Here is a 19,017-nt window from a genome sequence, read left to right as displayed (position 1 = left end):
GATATGGTTTAGTAAGTTTAGGAATGTATGGTAAGATATAGTTTAGTAAGTTTAGGAATGTATGGTTAGATATGGTTTAGTAAGTTTAGGAATGTATGGTTAGATATGGTTTAGTAAGTTTAGGAATGTATGGTTAGATATGGTTTAATAAGTTTAGGAATGTATATTAGATATGGTTTAGTAAGTTTAGGAATGTATGGTTAGATATGGTTTTGTAAGTTTAGGAATGTATGGTTAGATATGGTTTAGTAAGTTTAGGAATGTATTGTTAGATATGGTTTTGTAAGTTTAGGAATGTATGGTTAAATATGGTTTAGTAAGTTTAGGAATGTATGGTTAGATATGGTTTAGTAAGTATAGGAATGTATGGTTAGATATGGTTTTGTAAGTTTAGGAATGTATGGTTAGATATGGTTTAGTAAGTTTAGGAATGTATGGTTAGATATGGTTTTGTAAGTTTAGGAATGTATGGTTAAATATGGTTTAGTAAGTTTAGGAATGTATGGTTAGATATGGTTTAGTAAGTTTAGGAATGTATGGTTAGATATGGTTTAGTAAGTTTAGGAATGTATGGTTAGATATGGTTTAGTAAGTTTAGGAATGTATGGTTAGATATGGTTTTGTAAGTTTAGGAATGTATGGTTAGATATGGTTTAGTAAGTTTAGGAATGTATGGTTAGATATGGTTTAGTAAGTTTAGGAATGTATGGTTAGATATGGTTTAGTAAGTTTAGGAATGTATGGTTAGATATGGTTTAGTAAGTTTAGGAATGTATGGTTAGATATGGTTTAGTAAGTTTAGGAATGTATGGTTAGATATGGTTTAATAAGTTTAGGAATTTATGGTTAGATATGTTTTAGTAAGTTTAGGAATGTATGGTTAGATATGGTTTAGTAAGTTTAGGAATGTATGGTTAGATATGGTTTTGTAAATTTAGGAATGTATGGTTAAATATGGTTTAGTAAGTTTAGGAATGTATGGTTAGATATGGTTTTGTAAGTTTAGGAAATGTGTGGTTAGATATGGTTTAGTAAGTTTAGGAAATGTATGGTTAGATATGGTTTAGTAAGTTTAGGAAATGTATGGTTAGATATGGTTTAGTAAGTTTAGGAAATGTATGGTTAGATATGGTTTAGTAAGTTTAGGAAATATGTGGTTGGATATGGTTTTGTAAGTTTAGGAAATGTGTGGTTAGATATGGTTTTGTAAGTTTAGGAAATGTGTGGTTAGATATGGTTTTGTAAGTTTAGGAATGTATGGTTAGATATGGTTTTGTAAGTTTAGCAAATGCGTGGTTAGATATCGTTTAGTAAGTTTAGGAAATGTATGGTTAGATATGGTTTAGTAAGTTTAGGAAATGTATGGTTAGATATGGTTTAGTATGTTTAGGAATGTATGGTTAGATATGGTTTAGTAAGTTTAGGAAATGTATGGTTAGATATGGTTTAGTAAGTTTAGGAATAGGATAAAGTGTTAAAGTATGATTTACTTGCTATTAGAAAATCTGATTTGGTGCCCAAACTGAATATTTAATATGACTGAAAGATAAGATATATGCTCAGTATAGATACAAGAGAACATTTGATATGGAGTACAGTTATACCTGATAGATATAGGTTATTGCATATTCTGTAAGTATAGTTAATATAGATGGATGGATAAGTAGTATGTTTCATTGTATACGAATGCATGGAATTTTAGACAATTTTTAGACAGTATAGATACAAGAGAACATTTGATATGGAGCAGTACGTCCAAGGTGGAATATTGCTGCCATATCTGGGCAGGAGCTGCTAAAAACAGCCTATCCTGCCTTGACAGAGTACAAAATAGACTTTGTGGCTTAGTGGAGGATGCCCTTTTCTCTACCCTGCAACCTCTCTCCCACAGAAGAGACGTTGCGAGCCTATCCTTGTTTTATCGTTATTTCCATGGCAGGTGCTCGTCTGAACTCCAATCTCTGGTCCCCTCCTCGCCAATCTTTCACGAAAAAAACAACCGTCTAGCTGAATCCACTGTGAAAAATTTCCCCCACTCTTTATCTGTGCCTAAATCAAAACGCGGATTCCATGAACACAACTTCTTTCTTAGAACTGCACGCCTGTGGAACTCTGTTCCGTCTGCCTGCTTCCCACCTGACTACAACTTGGATGTCTTCAAGTCCAACGTTAACAAATTCCTAATGAACCGCCCCCTTAAGTAAACACTTGATCAAATCTCCACACTAACGTAATGTACTTGCAATAACCCTTATCCCTGAGTGGCTTCCGGGCCTTGATAAGTGGTGATCACTGTGTAAAAAAAAAAAAAAGTACAGTTATACCTGATAGATATAGGTTATTGCATATTCTGTAAGTATAGTTAATATAGATGGATGGATAAGTAATATTGTATACGAATGCCTTCAGACTTCAATGAAGGAGGATGACTTCACCTTTCTCTTAATATCCGGAAGTTTGTATTTCAATGAGTACCGGTTTAGTTTGTGCAATAATTATTGCAATACTATCTCTTAACAAAGAGATATTAACGGTTGCTGTTCATTATAGATTACTTTAAGTCTATGTATTGGACTATGGCTAGTAAGTATTTACTTAGAAGCTTAGTTATGGGTTAGGAGTTATAATCAGGAGCATGCCTAAGAAATCTTTAGATGTTAATGGGTATCGATTTACGAGTCTGTTAGGGTCAAGGGCGGAGAGCAAGGACCCCTTTAAGTTGCGTGAAATGGATTAGGTTTAGTGGCAACTTAGGAAATAGAGCAGTTTGATTTGTTAGTGATCAGGAGAAACAGAATTTAAGTAAAAAAGAAAAAAGGTTTGTCATGCAAAACAGACAAGGCAGTCATCTTAGAGGTAAAGTATCTATAGGATGTACTTAGTATACAAGCAGCGGTATTTTGCAGTTTTGAGAGGAATTATAGGTACAATTTCCTCTATCGTGCTAGAAGACTACTCTCACTTGAGAGTATCCTGTACCATTTGTCAGTACTTGTACAGTTTAATCAAGACATTAAAAAATGAAAATATCGAAAAAAGTTTAAATTGTACGTATCCGTTATGGAATGAAGTTCTCCGGAAAAAAAAAATTCGCTTAATTTCATCAAGTAGTTTTTGTTGTACAGTTTAATCAAGACATTACTTGTATTGGATTACCCCCCTTTCTCACACTCTCTCTCTCTCCCCCTCCTTCTATTTCTATCCGTGTCTGGTTTAATATTATAAACTCACCTTAGCACCTTTCAGTGTTTCTTAAATCTTAAAACTAAACTGCTGCTGATGTCGAATTAGAATTGAAATTCTTTTTCTCTTTTATTTTTGTGCTTTTTCTAATATCTTTTTTTTTCCGAATCATAATAATTATTTCTGTAAAGTTTGGTTAAGTTATTGGATCCGTGATATGATTCGGTAATCGAAACATTTGTAAGTAAACAGATAAAACGGTAATAAAAAATATATATTTGCTCTGCAAAAGTATTGAGCACTCTAATTGTCTGTATTTTTGAGATGAAGTGTTTTCATTTATTAAGATTGTTGGACTGACTTCCTCATCTTGGTTGTTATAGTCACAACGTTTCGGCCGTTTTGCCCTCCAGCCTTCATCAGGTGTTTTGTATCGAACTGGGGAACCGTTTGTTAGGAGTCTCGAACCCAACCCTTTATTATTATTACGGGGGTACCGTGTTCGGACTCCAGCTAGGCTCTGAGACATAGTTGCTGATTCTCTGTTGTTCATGAAAAGTAACATTCAAAACAGAGAATCAGCAACTGTGTCCCAGAGCCTAGCTGGAGTCCGAACACGGTACCCCCGTAATAATAATAAAGGGTTGAGTTCGAGACTCCTAACAAACGGTTCCCCAGTTCAATACAAAACACCTGATGAAGGCTGGAGGGCAAAACGGCCGAAAGGTTTGACAATAACAACCAAGATGAGGAAGTCAGTCCGACAATCTCAATAAATATTGAGCACTCTATTCAGGTTTTTACTAATTACCATTTTTGCTATATATATATATATATATATATATATATATATTATATAATTCAAACTCAACCAGTGCTTCTAAGGAACAAAATCTTAATGTGAATCTCGCGTGGCCAAACGCACCGTCCCAAGACTTAAAAAAACTACCGTAGAAACAACAAACGGTTAATTCTTTGCTCCAACAACAACCTAACAACATGGCAAAAAAAAAACAAAAAAAAAACAAAAACTGAAGATGAAGGTTTCCGCCGAAATATATTTATGGACTTTAACATGAATTTCTAACAAAATAAACATCTGTTTATTTTGTTAGGTCTGCCTTCAAACGTATATGATATGTATCTTATTTAATTCAAACTTGATCAGTGCTTTTAAGGAACAAAATCTTAACGTATATATATATATATATAGTAAGTTATCCTCTACCTGCATAAGAGCCAGATACGTCATAAAATGGTGTCCTGTTGTCACATCTATGCAGGATCTGCTCAGGATACCATATCATGCTTTGACAAAGTTAAAAACCGATTTCAAAACTAGTAGGTGATGCCCTTTTTTTTATCCCTTGCAACCTCTTTCCCACAGTCTGTCTTTGCTCTATCGTTATTTTCATGGCAAATGCTCGTCTGAGCTCCAATCTATGATCCTTCCTTGCCAAACTTTCACAGAAATAACTCATCTAGCTACAACCCATATCAACAATTTATTATTATTACGGGGGTACCGTGTTCGGACTCTAGCTAGGCTCTGGGACATAGTTGCTGATTCTCCGTTGTTCATGAAAAGTAACATTCAAAACAGAGAATCAGCAACTGTGTCCCAGAGCCTAGCTGGAGTCCGAACATGGTACCCCCATAATAATAATAAAAGGTTGAGTTCGAGACTCCTAACAAACGGTTCCCCAGTTCAATACAAAACACCTGATGAAGGCTGGAGGGCAAAACGGCCGAAAGGTTTGACTATAACAACCAAGATGAGGAAGTCAGTCCGGCAATCTCAATAAATATTGGGCACTCTATTCAGGTTTTTACTAATTACCATTTTTGCTATATATATATATATATATATATATATATATATATAAGGTAAAATTAAAAGCCAAGAACAATGCGAGATTTTTTTTTTTTATATAGAGTAAAATTAAATGCAAACAAAAGAAATAAAGTTCTTTTTTTTTTGTTGTTTGTTTTTTCTTTTTCACACAAATTTTAACTCTAAACTCTTGAAAATGGACTAATAAGTCTGAAATATATTGAGATTTATATCACCATTGAATACAACAGAAAAAAAAAAAAATTACTGTTGTTTAGAGTTAAAATTTGTGTGAAAAAGAAAAAACAAACAACAAAAAAAAAAGAACTTTATTTCTTTTGTTTGCATTTAATTTTACTCTATATAAAAAAAAAAAATCTCGCATTGTTCTTGGCTTTTAATTTTACCTTATAATTTTCTTCAACAATGCTTCAAGCAAACTACAACCTACTTATATATATATATATATATATATATATATATATATATATATATATATATATATATATATTATATAATTCAAACTCAACCAGCGCTTCTAAGGAACAAAATCTTAACGTGAATCTTGCGTGGCCAAACGCACCGTCCCAAGACTTAAAAAACTACCGTAGAAACAACAAACGGCTAATTCTTTGCTCCAACAACAACATAACAACATGGCAAAAAAAAAAAAAAAAAAAAAAAAAACTGAAGATGAAGGTTTCCGTCGAAATATATTCATGGACTTTAACATGAATTTCTAACAAAATAAACATCTGTTTATATTGTTAGGTCTGCCTTCAAACGTATATATGATATGTATCTTATTTAATTGAAACTTAATCAGTGCTTTTAAGGAACAAAATCTTAACGTATATATATATATATATAGTAAGTTATGCTCTACCTGCATAAGAGCCAGATACGTCCTAAAATGGTGTCCTGTTGTCACATCTATGCAGGATCTGCTCAGGATACCATATCATGCCTTGACAAAGTTCAAAACCGATTTCAAAACTAGTAGGTGATGCCCTTTTTTTATCCTTTGCAACCTCTTTCCCATAGTCTGTCTCTGCTCTATCGTTATTTTCATGGCAAATGCTCGTCTGAGCTCCAATCTATGATCCTTCCTTGCCAAACTTTCGCAGAAAACACTCGTCTAGCTACAACCCATATCAACAATTTCTCCCAGTCTCTATCTCTGCCTAAACGTAGATTCCATGAACAAAGCTTCTTTCCTAGAACTGCACGCCCGTGGAACTGTTCTACTGGCCTGCTTTCCAGCTGACTACAATATAATCGTCTTCAAGTCCAATGTAAACAAATTCTTGCTGAGCTGCCCCCTAAATAATTCATTTCTACCCCATTCCTACCACTTACTATTAATATGTTGCTGTCTCAGCGACTATCGTACACTCCATTCATTAATCCTTACCCATGGGAGTCATCATTCATCATGTCCGAAAACCACTCGAGGATAAGGATTAATGAATGTACGATAGTCACTAAGACAGCAACATTATATATATATATATATATATATATATATATATATATATATATATATATATATACATATATATATGTGTGTGTGTGTGTGTGTGTGTGTGTGTGTTTTGGAGTTGTTTAGTAGTCTTCTGTCTTCTGTTATTCAGTGAAACACGTGAAAGACGTAGTCATGAAAATATATTAAAAATTATGAGTAGGAATAAAATGTATATTTCATCCTTAGGCGTACTTGGCTCTTATACAGGTAAAGAATTGCCAAGAAACCTTTTCTATTTTTTTTTTGTTTTGTACCAAAAAATCCCAAATCAACAGGAGTATAGATAAATAGATAATATTCATAAAAATTGAATTCGAGATATAAGAATACGTAATATAGGTAACACACTCTCTTGTTATGTGCATTAATTAGCCCAAATTTTGTATAGTTTACCTCTAACCTCGGATACCTTAGACAAAGTATGTATAGTTTAGCACAAAACTATGCACCCAAACTTTGGATATCTTAGCCTAAATTTAATATAATTTAGCCCACATTTCATATAATTTAGCCCAAACTTTGGATAATTTAGCCCGAACTTTGGATAATTTAGCCCGAACTTTGGATAATTTAGCTAGAACTTTGGATAATTTAGCCCAAACTTTGGATAATTTAGCCCACTATATTTTAAACTTTAGCCCGAACTTTGGATAATTTAGCCCGAACTTTGGATAATTTAGCCCGAACTTTGGATAATTTAGCCCAAACTTTGGATAATTTAGCCCAAACTTTGGATAATTTAGCCAGAACTTTGGATAATTTAGCCAGAACTTTGGATAATTTAGCCCAAACTTTGAATAATTTAGCCCACATTTCATTACTTTAGCCCAAACTTTATATAATTTAGCCCAAACATTTTAGCCCACTGGATGATTTAGCCCAAACTTCATATAATTTAGCCCAAACTTCATATAATTTAGCCCAAACTTCATATAATTTAGTTTGTATATCTTAGCCTTAACTTTGTATATCAGCCTTAACTTTGTATATCTTAGCCTTAACTTTGTATATCTTAGCCTAGAATTTGTATATATAAACCTAAACTTTGTATACATTAGCCTAAACTTTTTATATCTTAGCCTTAACTTTGTATATCTTATCCTAAAATTTGTATATCTTAGCCTTAACTTTTTTTTCTTAGCCTAAAATTTGTATATATAAACCTAACTATATATACATTAGCCTAAACTTTGTATATCTTAGCCTAAACTATGTATATCTTAGCCTAAACTTTGTACATCTTAGCCTAAACTTTGTACATCTTAGCCTAAACTTTGTACATCTTAGCCTAAACTTTGTACATCTTAGCCTAAACTTTGTACATCTTAGCCTAAACTTTGTATATCTTAGCCTAAACTTTGTATATATAAAACTAAACTTTGTATACTAAACTTTATATATGTTGGCCTAAACTTTGTATATCTAAGCACCGAATTTATATAGCTTAGCCTAAACTTTCACTCCAAAGTACGTACTGAATTTGGCTGTCGAATTGAGTTCCAGTTGAGCTGTGGATAAAAGTGGGTTTCGGAATCCGTTGCCTCCATTTACAAGTTCAACTTCAAAGTATCGGGTTTCCTAAAATAGAAGTTGGAAAGAAGAACACCATAAACTACATGGAAAAAAATCATTAATATGCAGGAATAGAAAAAACGAATGCAATAAAAATAACTAAACATAATTGATATTTTAATATTACGTTTTTATTATTCTAAACATCATAAAATATTTTTGGAGACATTTTAGTTGGTTGTTTTTGTTTTACAGCATATCAACCCTTTTCAGGTTATTTAATGCCGAATCCAAAGATTTTGAAGAAAATTTTTTAATAGAATATATTTGTTGTTTTTTCAAGTCGGTTTCTATTTAATATTTAGTTGGGATCCTAACAGGTACTACCACTCCGGGTCAGATTGGACCTGGGAGCAATGGTAATTAAAGGGTGGCTCCACACTCCCCAAAGCCTGCAAGCTAGGGTGTCACCATCAGATATAGTTTATCCAGGACCGGAGACATTTTATGTTTTTTTACTAACCAACCAGGACTAAAAATCCACTCGGAAATGAGATAGTGGGATGACTGTATTGTCAATCGAATGATGAATAATATTATGGGACGATTGAAATGTTTACTGTACAAGGTGTAATCTTTACAAAAAAAAAACCCTGGATGCTTTATATAAATCAGGTGTCCAAAAAGTCACTGAAGGAGTTTGAATTGAAATAGATTACTTATTTTTGATGATATCTTTCTGTAATTTTAACACAATCTGACTAAGATATTGAGAAGCTGTCAAAAAAAAAAAAAAAATGCAAAATTCAAACAATTTTTATTCATGAAAAATAATGTCTTGTCCATTTTCGGCTTCGCATATTTGTGCTATTCCAAAACATTATTCATGACAGATTGCAGAATCTCTGGATTGCGATTTGACTCCATTATTTCGTTCTTGATGTTTTTCTTCAATTCCTGCAATTGACTTTTTGGACATTTCAAATCCTGCAAGAATTGAAGAAACGAAATAAGGGAGTTAAATTGTAATCCAGAGATTCTGCAATCTTCAAGGGCTTTCTGGACACCCTGTATACATATATATATATATATATATATATATATATACTAGCAAAAGTACCCGTCGTTGACTGGGTTCAAAAACAGCCTACAGAACATGGACTCTGATTTATGAAAGTATGATAGGTTATGAAAAGGAAGGGTTGTAAAGAGATAGCTTCGAATTTGGGTGTATCAAAACCAAAGCAAAATATGATGAAAGTAAAAATAGATAAACCCCATAATTTATTATACCATACCTGTTCACACTGAAACACTTATCACAATATTCTGTGGATCTATATCAAAAAACTTTGTTAAACTTTGTGACATATTTCCATTCTATGGAGGTCAGGCGCGAACGAACACCCCATAATTTTATTATACCATATTTCTTCAAACTGAAACATAATTATCAAAGTATACTTACGCAGATATATGTGAAAAGTCTTTATTAAAGTTTGTGCCTATTTCCATTCTATGGAGGCCAGGCGCGAACGCAGGCCCTACAATTTTATTATACCATCCCTATTTAAGTTAAAACATACTTATCAAAGTATTATTATGTACATTTATATCAAAAACACTTGTAAACGTTTTTTTTTTAATTTTTAAATTTTTTATTTCCATACTTTGTGTACCAGGCGCGTACACAGACCCCACAATTTTAATGAATCATCATTATGCCAGATCAAACATACCCATTCCTGTGTCTCGATACATCTTCTATCATTATATGTGATCAGTTTTCTATAATAGTCAACCATATATATATATATATATATATATATATATATATATATATATTAAGTAATGTGATTTATAATTTAAAAATTAAAAAAAAAAAATTTTTTAATTTAAAAATCAAATTTTAATTAAATTAAAAATCAGGAAGGAACAACAACAAAGTCAATTAGCAGATAATTGACTTTGTTGTTGTTCCTTCTTATGAAACTGATTTTTAATTTAATTAAAATTTGATTTTTAAATTTAAAATTTTTTTTTTTTTTTAATTTTTAAATTATAAATCACATTACTTAATATTGAATTAGCTCTAGGACATTTAACTATCGAGCTTATTATATATCTAAATTACAACGAGCATTTCCTGTATTTTAATTAAACTAGTAATTTCACTATTACATTAAAATACACTTAGCTCTTTAGACTATTATTCTAATCTCCTTTAAATTTATATATATATATATATATATATATATATATATATATATATATATATATATATGCACATAAAGTTATGAACAGTACATAGGGCCCGAGCAAAGCCGGGCCGAACTGCTAGTATATTAATAAATCTAGCAACTATAGTCCATCTGCAGAGACAGTTCCTCTATAAAGTCACACAGGCGTAAAGTAAATTATTAAAAAAAAAAAAAAAAAGGTCATGGTGAACGAATTCAAAGAGGTAAATAGAGTAAAGAAAAACCTGTTTTTAAAGTGACAAACAACGCCAGAAGTACACATTGGTAATTAGACACAGGATTAAAGTCGTGAAAATGCCAACGATTGTTCTCATAATTCAATAAAAAAATATATATACCTTAAATCTTTGAAGAAAATACATATCGTCTGTGTTCGGAGTATCGAGAGATGTCGGTTCAGTCTGTCTGGAATAGGTGTAGGCCTGCGCATGCGCTAACGGCGCCATGTTTTGTAAAGGAGCAAAAAGTTCAGGAAGACGTTCGTGGCTAACGATCGGCGGATTTTCACTGAGGATTTTCCCAATACATTTAACCGGAGATTCTGCAATGAAAAAAATTAAAAATAAATAAATAAATAAAAATGAAAGAAAAAGAAAGAAAAAAAAAGAAAAGAATTAATGCTAGTGTTTTGACGATTTAACCGGAGATTCTGCAATGAAAAAAAAAATAAATAAATAAATAAAAATAAATAAATAAAAATAAATAAACAAATAAAAATAAAAGAAAAAGAAAGAAAAAAAAGAAAATAATTAATGCTAGTGTTTTGACGATTTAACTGGAGATTCTGCAATGAAAAAAAAAATAAAAATAAATAAATAAAAATAAATAAATAAATAAAAATAAATAAATAAAAATAAAAGAAAAAGAAAGAAAAAAAAGAAAATAATTAATGCTACTGTTTTGACGATTTAACCGGAGATTCTGCAATGAAAAAAAAAATAAATAAAAAATAAAAATAAATAAATAAATAAAAATAAATAAATAAAAATAAATAAATAAATAAAAATAAAAGAAAAAGAAAGAAAAAAAAAGAAAAGAATTAATGCTACTGTTTTGACGATTTAACCGGAGATTCTGCAATGAAAAAAATAAATGAATAAATAAAAATAAATAAATAAAAATAAATAAATAAATAAAAATAAAAGAAAAAGAAAGAAAAAAAAAAGAAAAGAATTAATGCTACTGTTTTGACGATTAATCGGGATCGGGAATCGTAAAAATCGGAACTTTTTTGGAATATCAAAATCGGAATAAAAAAAAAAAAAATTGTGCCTATTTTCCGATGCTCAAAACGATTCTTTTTATTGTTTTTCTTTTTTTTTTAAAACTTAATTTGAATGATAAAATGCTGAATATTTATTAATTTTAAACTACCAGTAAAACCAAAATATACACGCCACAGCCATAAGTGTATTTTTAAATTTGCGAAAATCTATGCACACATTACATGGCTTTCGTGGTAACTCGACCCACATCTACACAAAAACAACAACTAAAATTTTTAAAAGAATCGGAATCGGTAATTGTATTGGAATCGATAATTGTGACAGAGTCAGGGAAATATTAGAATCATCCCATCACTGATTACATTTATAAAATCAATTAAATGCTGGTTTGATATGATTCCTTTTCTGCGGCATATCAATCATTTTATGTATTTATTTAATATTGAAACAATGCGAAAATGTTGCAATGATAATCAATTGCTCTAATACTACAATAATTCGTATACAGCTATACATTTACAATATTTCGTCTACATAAACCAATCAACAATAATTCATATGCTGTAAAATATCTAAAATAATTCATCTACACCAATTCGTTTTTTATAATAATTCATCTACAGGAATTCATCTACAATAATTCAGTTAGAGTAATCCATTTACAATAATTCATTCTACGTGGATTCATCTACAATAATTCATCTACGTGAATCATCTATCTACTTATATATATATATATATATATATATATATATATATATATATATATATATATATATATATAAAATGAACTCATTTTTTCCCGTCGGATTTTGACATTAATAGGATTAAAAAGCAAGATATTTCATGCAAATATAATATGCACAAACGGCAGAACAATATCTGAGGTGTGTTATAGGCTTATTATTTCTCAAATTCCTCGATAATCTTAGATTTCTATACTTTTTCTGCTGAGAAGTCACGGCCAAAATCGGTAAAGATCAATGGAAGTGGTAAAATACTTTCTCTCTAATAAATTCCTCCTCCCCCTGCCACCACTTAACACCGTTTGGAGATCGTTCACAAGGAACACTTGAGAAGAGAACACCGGTTTGGCTTCGTAGTTCTATCATGTTAAGTTATTTAAAATCACTAAACTAAGCTGCAGTGCTCTGTGGCGTAGTGGTTAGGGTGCTGGACAATTCACATTATATTTTCACGTTCGCGCCGACCTACCACAGTGGTTTTTTTTTTTTTCTCCTAAACAACTGGAATGGACTTTTCTTGGTGGCCGAACTGTTAACGTTGCAAATGTTTGTTTTTTTTTCACACTTTATTTTCCTACTTTTACTCATGACTCCGGGTTTGATCCTTCCTACTTACCTACCATAACATTTTTTAAAACTCCCCCCCGTCCCGGAAACAAACACTCGGGCAACGCCGGGTACCCCCGCTAGTATACAATAATTCATCTACGTGAATTCACTTATGTGAATCATCTACAACAATTCATCTGCGGGAATTAATCTACAATAATTCATCTACGTGAATTCATCTACGTAAATTCATCTACGTAAATTTATCTATGTACGTGAATTCATCTACAATAATTCATGTACAATCAATTGAAATGAATTGCTCTCGCCATGTTTTGATAAGCTTTTGGGCTTGATCTTTACTTCCGATCTGAAATGGAACACATATATCAAACGCGTTGCCAAGGCCACTGGAAAAATGGTAGGATCCTTCTACCGCTCCCGTAGATATCTCACTCCTAATGCAATTCTCTACCTATATAAAAGCCAGGTACGGCCAACGATGGAGTACTGTTGCAACATCTGGGCAAGAGCTGCTAGAAGCAGCATATCCTGCCTTGACAGAGTTCAAAACAGACTTCGTAGCTTAGTGGGGGTGCCCTTTTCTCTTCCCTGCAAGCTCTTTCTCACAGAAGAGACGTTGCGAACCTGTCTCTGCTTTATCGTTATGCCCATGGCAGGCGCTCGTCTGAGCTTCAATCTATGCCCCCCCCCCTCGCCAAACATTCACGAAAAACACTCGTTTATCTAGAACCACTACCAATAGTTTCCCCACACTCTTTATCTGTGCCTAAATCTAAACGTAGATTTCATGAGCCCAGCTTCTTTCTTAGAACTGCACACCTGTGGAACTCTGTTCCATTGGCCTGCTTCCCAGCTGACTGCAATCTGATTGTCTTCAAGTCCAATGTTAACAAGTTCTTGATGAACCGACCCCCCCCCCCGATGTAATCCAAACTTACAAAAATTCCACTACCTACGTTAAAAAACGATATAATCACATACCCATTAGCCCTTATCATCGAGTGGCTTCCGGGCCTTGATAAGTGGTGATTCCTGTTAAAAAAAAATGCATCTACAATAATTAACATACATCAATCCATTTACAACTAAAATTCCTCTACGAAATATGTTGATGGAAAAAAAAAGAAATCAGGATTTTAATACCTTTTTTTAAAAATCAAATGTTGGTTTACTGCGATTTATTTTTTTGTGTCACTTTATTTTTTTAATTTTCAATTTGAAGATTTGAAGAACGGGAAGGGGAGGTTGATCAAGACACACCATGTCCAGTCATCTGGATGCGTACAAACTGTATATAACCTTAGAGAGAGAGAGAGAGAGAGAGAGAGAGAGAGGTGGGGGGGGGGAAGAAAGAGAGAAGGGTTGGTGAATATGGACAAGTTATGGTGGGATTATTTCGAGTATTTATTTTTTTTTACATGGTAGTCACCACTTATCAAGGCCCGGAAGCCACTCGGGGATAAGAGTTATTGCGTATACAGTAATCAATGGGATAATATCGCAGTGATCGTTAGTATTGGGGGTTTTGATAGAGTGTCTTACTTAAGGGGGCGGTTCATCAGGAATTTGTTTATGTTGGACTTGAAGACATCCAAGATGTAGTCAGGTGGGAAACAGGCAAACGGAACAGCGTTCCACAGGCGTGCACTTCTAAGAAAGACGTTTTGTTCATGTAATAAGTTAGAGTATCCTTTAATTATGAACTCATCTAGGGAAGTGGTCGGCCCCCCTATGCCAGTTCCGCTTAGGAAGTAAATGTCCAGTTTTGTCTCCTGTAATTGGGGTTCAACCTCTGGAAGGTTGGAACGTAGACCCCTGATGTTGGAGAAGCAGACATGGTAGTAGGGGTCTACATTGGAGAATGGGGTTCTAGGTTTATTCGTGTTTTTTTTTTTGCAGATTATCAAGTACTAGCGGGGGGGGGGGCGCCAGGTTTTGCACAAAATACGCTTAAATATGATATTTTTTATTTGTCCAGATTTCGTATATATTATTATAGAGTCGTGATTTCAAAAGTTAAAAAGAAAAAACATGACTTGGGTCCCATCAGCTAGAATCAAAACCAAACGCGAAACTGTAGCATTAAAAGCTGGTGGCGTTGCCATTGGAGACAGGATGGGGACTTTAGAGATGAAGGATTTATAGGAAGATGCAATGGAGGATTTGGAAACAGAGTAGATGCAGGGAATTGAAAATAGAGAAGATGGAAACGGAGGAGACAGGTATGGAGTTGAACACGGAGGATTTGGAGAGTTTGAGACAAAGGAAGGTCGGAGGATGAAGAATATGCTGTTGGAGCAGTTGATGCAGAAAATTCAAATACGGAGTTGTGGATGGAGTTTCAAAGGCTTGGCGGGAGTGTTGGAACAATTTTAAGATGAAGATGAACAAATAGATAAAACTAGCGCGTGGGGGGGGGCGGCATTGCCGAGTCGTAAAAATATGCTTAAATATGATATTTTAATTTGTCTAGATTTCGTATATATTATTATTATAGGGTTGTGATTTCAAAAGTTAAAAAAAAAAAAGTATTTGGGTGCCATCAGCTAGAATCGAAACCGAAACTGTAGGATTGAACAGCCTAACATCACAAGTGCATCTGAGAAGTTTTATTATGACACAAGCCGAAATGCTCGACAGATAAAATTAACAGTAGACTTTGATACGACAGAAGCGTGCTCGAAATGAATGTTTCCGTTTAGAGCGCAACTGAAGCATGATACTTGACGTTTGCATTTTAACCTTTAATGCAATCCATCTATATATATAAAAGGCAAAATGTGTGTGATCATTTCGTGTATGTCTTCAAAAGGCTTCTTTCGCACACGCTCCCGGGGTCGTTACTATCGCTTAAAACTGTGTATATAGGTCCTATATAATAATATCTAGGAATTAGGAAAGCACGTAGCGTATAGATTTATTTACGTCGATTTTTACAAATTTATTGTTATTTTGGCTTCTCGCGTGTTGATTGGACTTTTTAGTATAAATAAAGTGAAACTGAACTCAAACGGATGTTCTCGGCATTGCGCCGCCGGGAAATATCAGCTTTGATCAATGTTGTACATCAGACAATTGTTATTCAATCTGAACAATTGGGGAGCTGGTTCCCCTCCTCCCAACAGATGTTGGGGGAAAAAAACAAAAACAGTGACTTCCATTTGACCCTCTTAATTAGGTCAAATGGAAGCAGCAGAGTTAACTTTTATTGCGCACGCCTGTTTTTAAAGTTCAGTAAATAAATTCAAACCTGGATACTTTGTATGTATGTCGCGGTGGCCTGATGGGTAATGTCGCCCAGTTACACATTGATAAGTAATAACTCCCTGGTAAAAAAAGCGTGTATAGCTGAGGAACTTGAATACCTACTGGAGAGAACTTGAATTCCTACTGGAGAGAACTTTAATGCCTACTAGACACTATCCTCGAGTGTCTAAGGTCTCTCTGTACAGGAGTTTTTCACACATTAATTTCCAACTCAAGGGTACGGGTTCGATTCTCATACTCACCTACCAAAACATTTTTTTTATGTACCCCCCCCCCCCCGGAGTTTTGATTTACCTTAAGACACCCGGGCATCGCCGGCAGTCTATAAATATAAAAACGAAAATGTATGTATGTATATGTGTTCGCTTTTTCTGTACAAAAGGGTTTTTTCAGAGAAGCGGTCGGTCGGTTCACAACTTTTTAAAACTTTTTATATCACATATAAATCGTAATATCTCACAGTTAACAACCAAGCTCGCCTGTCTATTTAATTTGCTCGATTTCGGGAAGATAAATATTCAACATTTGTCGCTCGCTGCATATGGGTTAGTCTTTTTCCAATAACATCTTGGGAAAATAAAAATCCCGCAGACAAACTTGACTTCATTAAGTCATTAAAACGGGCACCTTCCAAATCCAAGTAATTAAATAAATTCAAACGTGTTTCCGTTAGCATCTCGCGGTGGGGCAATGGTTAACGTCGCACGTTTTTTTTTTTTTTCACACTTTAATTTACAACTTTGCCTCAACGGTTCGGGTTCGATCCTCATACTTACTTTTTTTAACCCCCCCCCCCACACACAGACACCTCCAAACACCCGGGCAACGCCGGGTACCCCTCACTAGTTATATATAAAAAATAATTTTATAAAATAAATAATAGGTTTTCTACAGTGCAATTTAGACTAAGTCACTGCGGAGGGGGGCATGTGAAAGATTCATTGATTATAATCTAACCCCGGGCAATGCCGGGTTTCCCTGTTTGTGGATTGAATAGCCACTATCAATAATTTCCTCCCCACTCTCTATCTGTGCCTAAATCTAAATGCAAATTCCATGAACAAAGTTTATTTCTTAGAACTGCCCGCCTATGGCATTCTGTACCGTTGGCTTGCTTTGCAGCCAACTAGAACATGGTTGTCTTCAAGTTCAATGTAAACAAGTCCTTGTCGAGCTGTTCCCTTAATTAAATTTTTCACTCTTCTGTTGTGTCAGTGACCATCTGCACTCATTTATCATTATCCTCGAGTAACATTCAGGCAGTGACGTGCAGAGAACTTTTTCAGAGCAAGTGCTCAAGTAAAAAAAAAAACGTGTCTCGACGAGGCACAGGCTTACAATAGGCACAATAGGAAAAGGGCACTTTTAAAACGGGAGTAAATGGAGCAGGTGTGTGGGCACCCCAAGCACCTCCTTTCTGCATGTCTTTGATTTCGATCCTTGATAAGTAATAACTCCCTGGTAAAAAAAGCGTGTATAGCTGAGGAACTTGAATACCTACTGGAGAGAACTTGAATACCTACTGGAGAGAACTTGAATGCCTACTGGAGAGAACTTGAATGCCTACTAGACACTATCCTCGAGTGTCTAAGGTCTCTCTGTATAGGAGTTTGTCAGAACAATCTGTCATAAGGATATTATTCCCTAAAAGTAAACCCTGACCAAATATTCAAAATCACATTAAGTATTCGCTGCCCATATAAGATCTCCTCACTATGGCTGACCCACATTAGTTTTTACGAGGAATGGTGCACCTTCTCCAAGTGATGTTACCTCAAGTAATAGCACGAAGCTGGATACTCCACCAGACTAGATAAATTCTTGTCCTGGAATCCATTAATATCAAGAGACCAAAACGTAAGATATACTACCACATATGAAAATGGTTAATTGGAGGAAAGAAAATTATGTTCTAAATTTCTTTACTAACTCAGTGTTTGAGAAATAAAGAACTTTAATGGAACATTCGAATATCTATGCATCTCATATAGAGTTCAAGTATTAGCCCCTAGGAAGGGGCCCCTTGATTTTTGAGAACTTCGACTGAAGTAAAATGAAAACAAAAAGGGAAAGAAACAACAGTATCCCTTTCTTTTCTAATGGGTCATCTTTTAAATGGCATTTTCCAAAGAATTTTACCTGTGTTTGACACGCCCATATTGTTAACTGTCCTTCATCAAAGACGCCTTGATAGGCCATGTACACCGCATGGGCAATGGGAGAATCCCAAAAGACATTCTCTACGGTGAACCCACCAGTGTCAAAAAGAAAATATATTACTTCCCCTATGTTGACGTGTGCAAACGCCGCATGAAAGCATGTGATACATCTGGAGACAAACGGTGACCAAAGACCTGACCACTAGCGAAAGGGTCACCGCAGAACGGGTGGAGACCAAAAGACTATTCAGTCAACAAAACTCAACAGACCATCAATATGATGCACCGATCTTAACCCGCAATGTCTGCAACCAACAATGTAGATCAAAGATAGGCTTATTCGGTCACAGAAGACGGTGTTCAATCACCTCTACAGTCGCAACCCCATAGTTTTCTAGGCTGACGGATACCAACAACATTTACTAACAGCACAAATCGGCCGTTGTTGACTAATCATCTTATCAATCTGAAAGGAAACGGTTCGAATTTCGATAGTCCTATTCAAATGATGCACGATTGCTATCAGTTTTTAGAAACAGGATATCAACAAGATCACTTAATCCCCGCCCAAAGAGGGAAAATGCTACCAAATACTGTCTCCTCTCGGGGGTGGGGGTGTCAAAATGCACCTTTCTGCTTGCACATTTCACACGATGTACCACAGACAGAAGGACTAGCAGTGTCCAAAGGGATGACCTTCAGATTACACACACACACACACACACACACAC

The 19,017-nt window shown here is 34.2% G+C and overlaps 1 protein-coding gene across 1 annotated transcript in view; it reads right to left on the bottom strand.

Moving 5' to 3' along the window:
- Positions 1-7,954: 7,954 nt before the first annotated feature.
- LOC145270735 (uncharacterized) overlaps positions 7,955-19,017 on the bottom strand; it is a 105,460-nt gene continuing 94,397 nt past the window's right edge. Inside the window, exons 3-4 of the mRNA XM_080126343.1 lie at positions 10,654-10,856; positions 7,955-8,120 (exon numbers count right to left, since the gene is read on the bottom strand). Of these exons, the coding sequence (XP_079982469.1) occupies positions 7,992-8,120; positions 10,654-10,856 (332 nt within the window). The 3' untranslated portion in view covers positions 7,955-7,991. The remainder of the gene's footprint in view (positions 8,121-10,653; positions 10,857-19,017) is intronic.

This window comes from Euprymna scolopes, chromosome 46, assembly GCF_053919585.1.
Source record: "Euprymna scolopes isolate OS-2025 chromosome 46, ASM5391958v1, whole genome shotgun sequence".
Classification (NCBI taxonomy): Eukaryota; Metazoa; Mollusca; class Cephalopoda; order Sepiida; family Sepiolidae; genus Euprymna; species Euprymna scolopes.
Note: the sequence above shows the minus strand (reverse complement) of the source record. Positions and strands in the feature narration are given on the sequence as shown.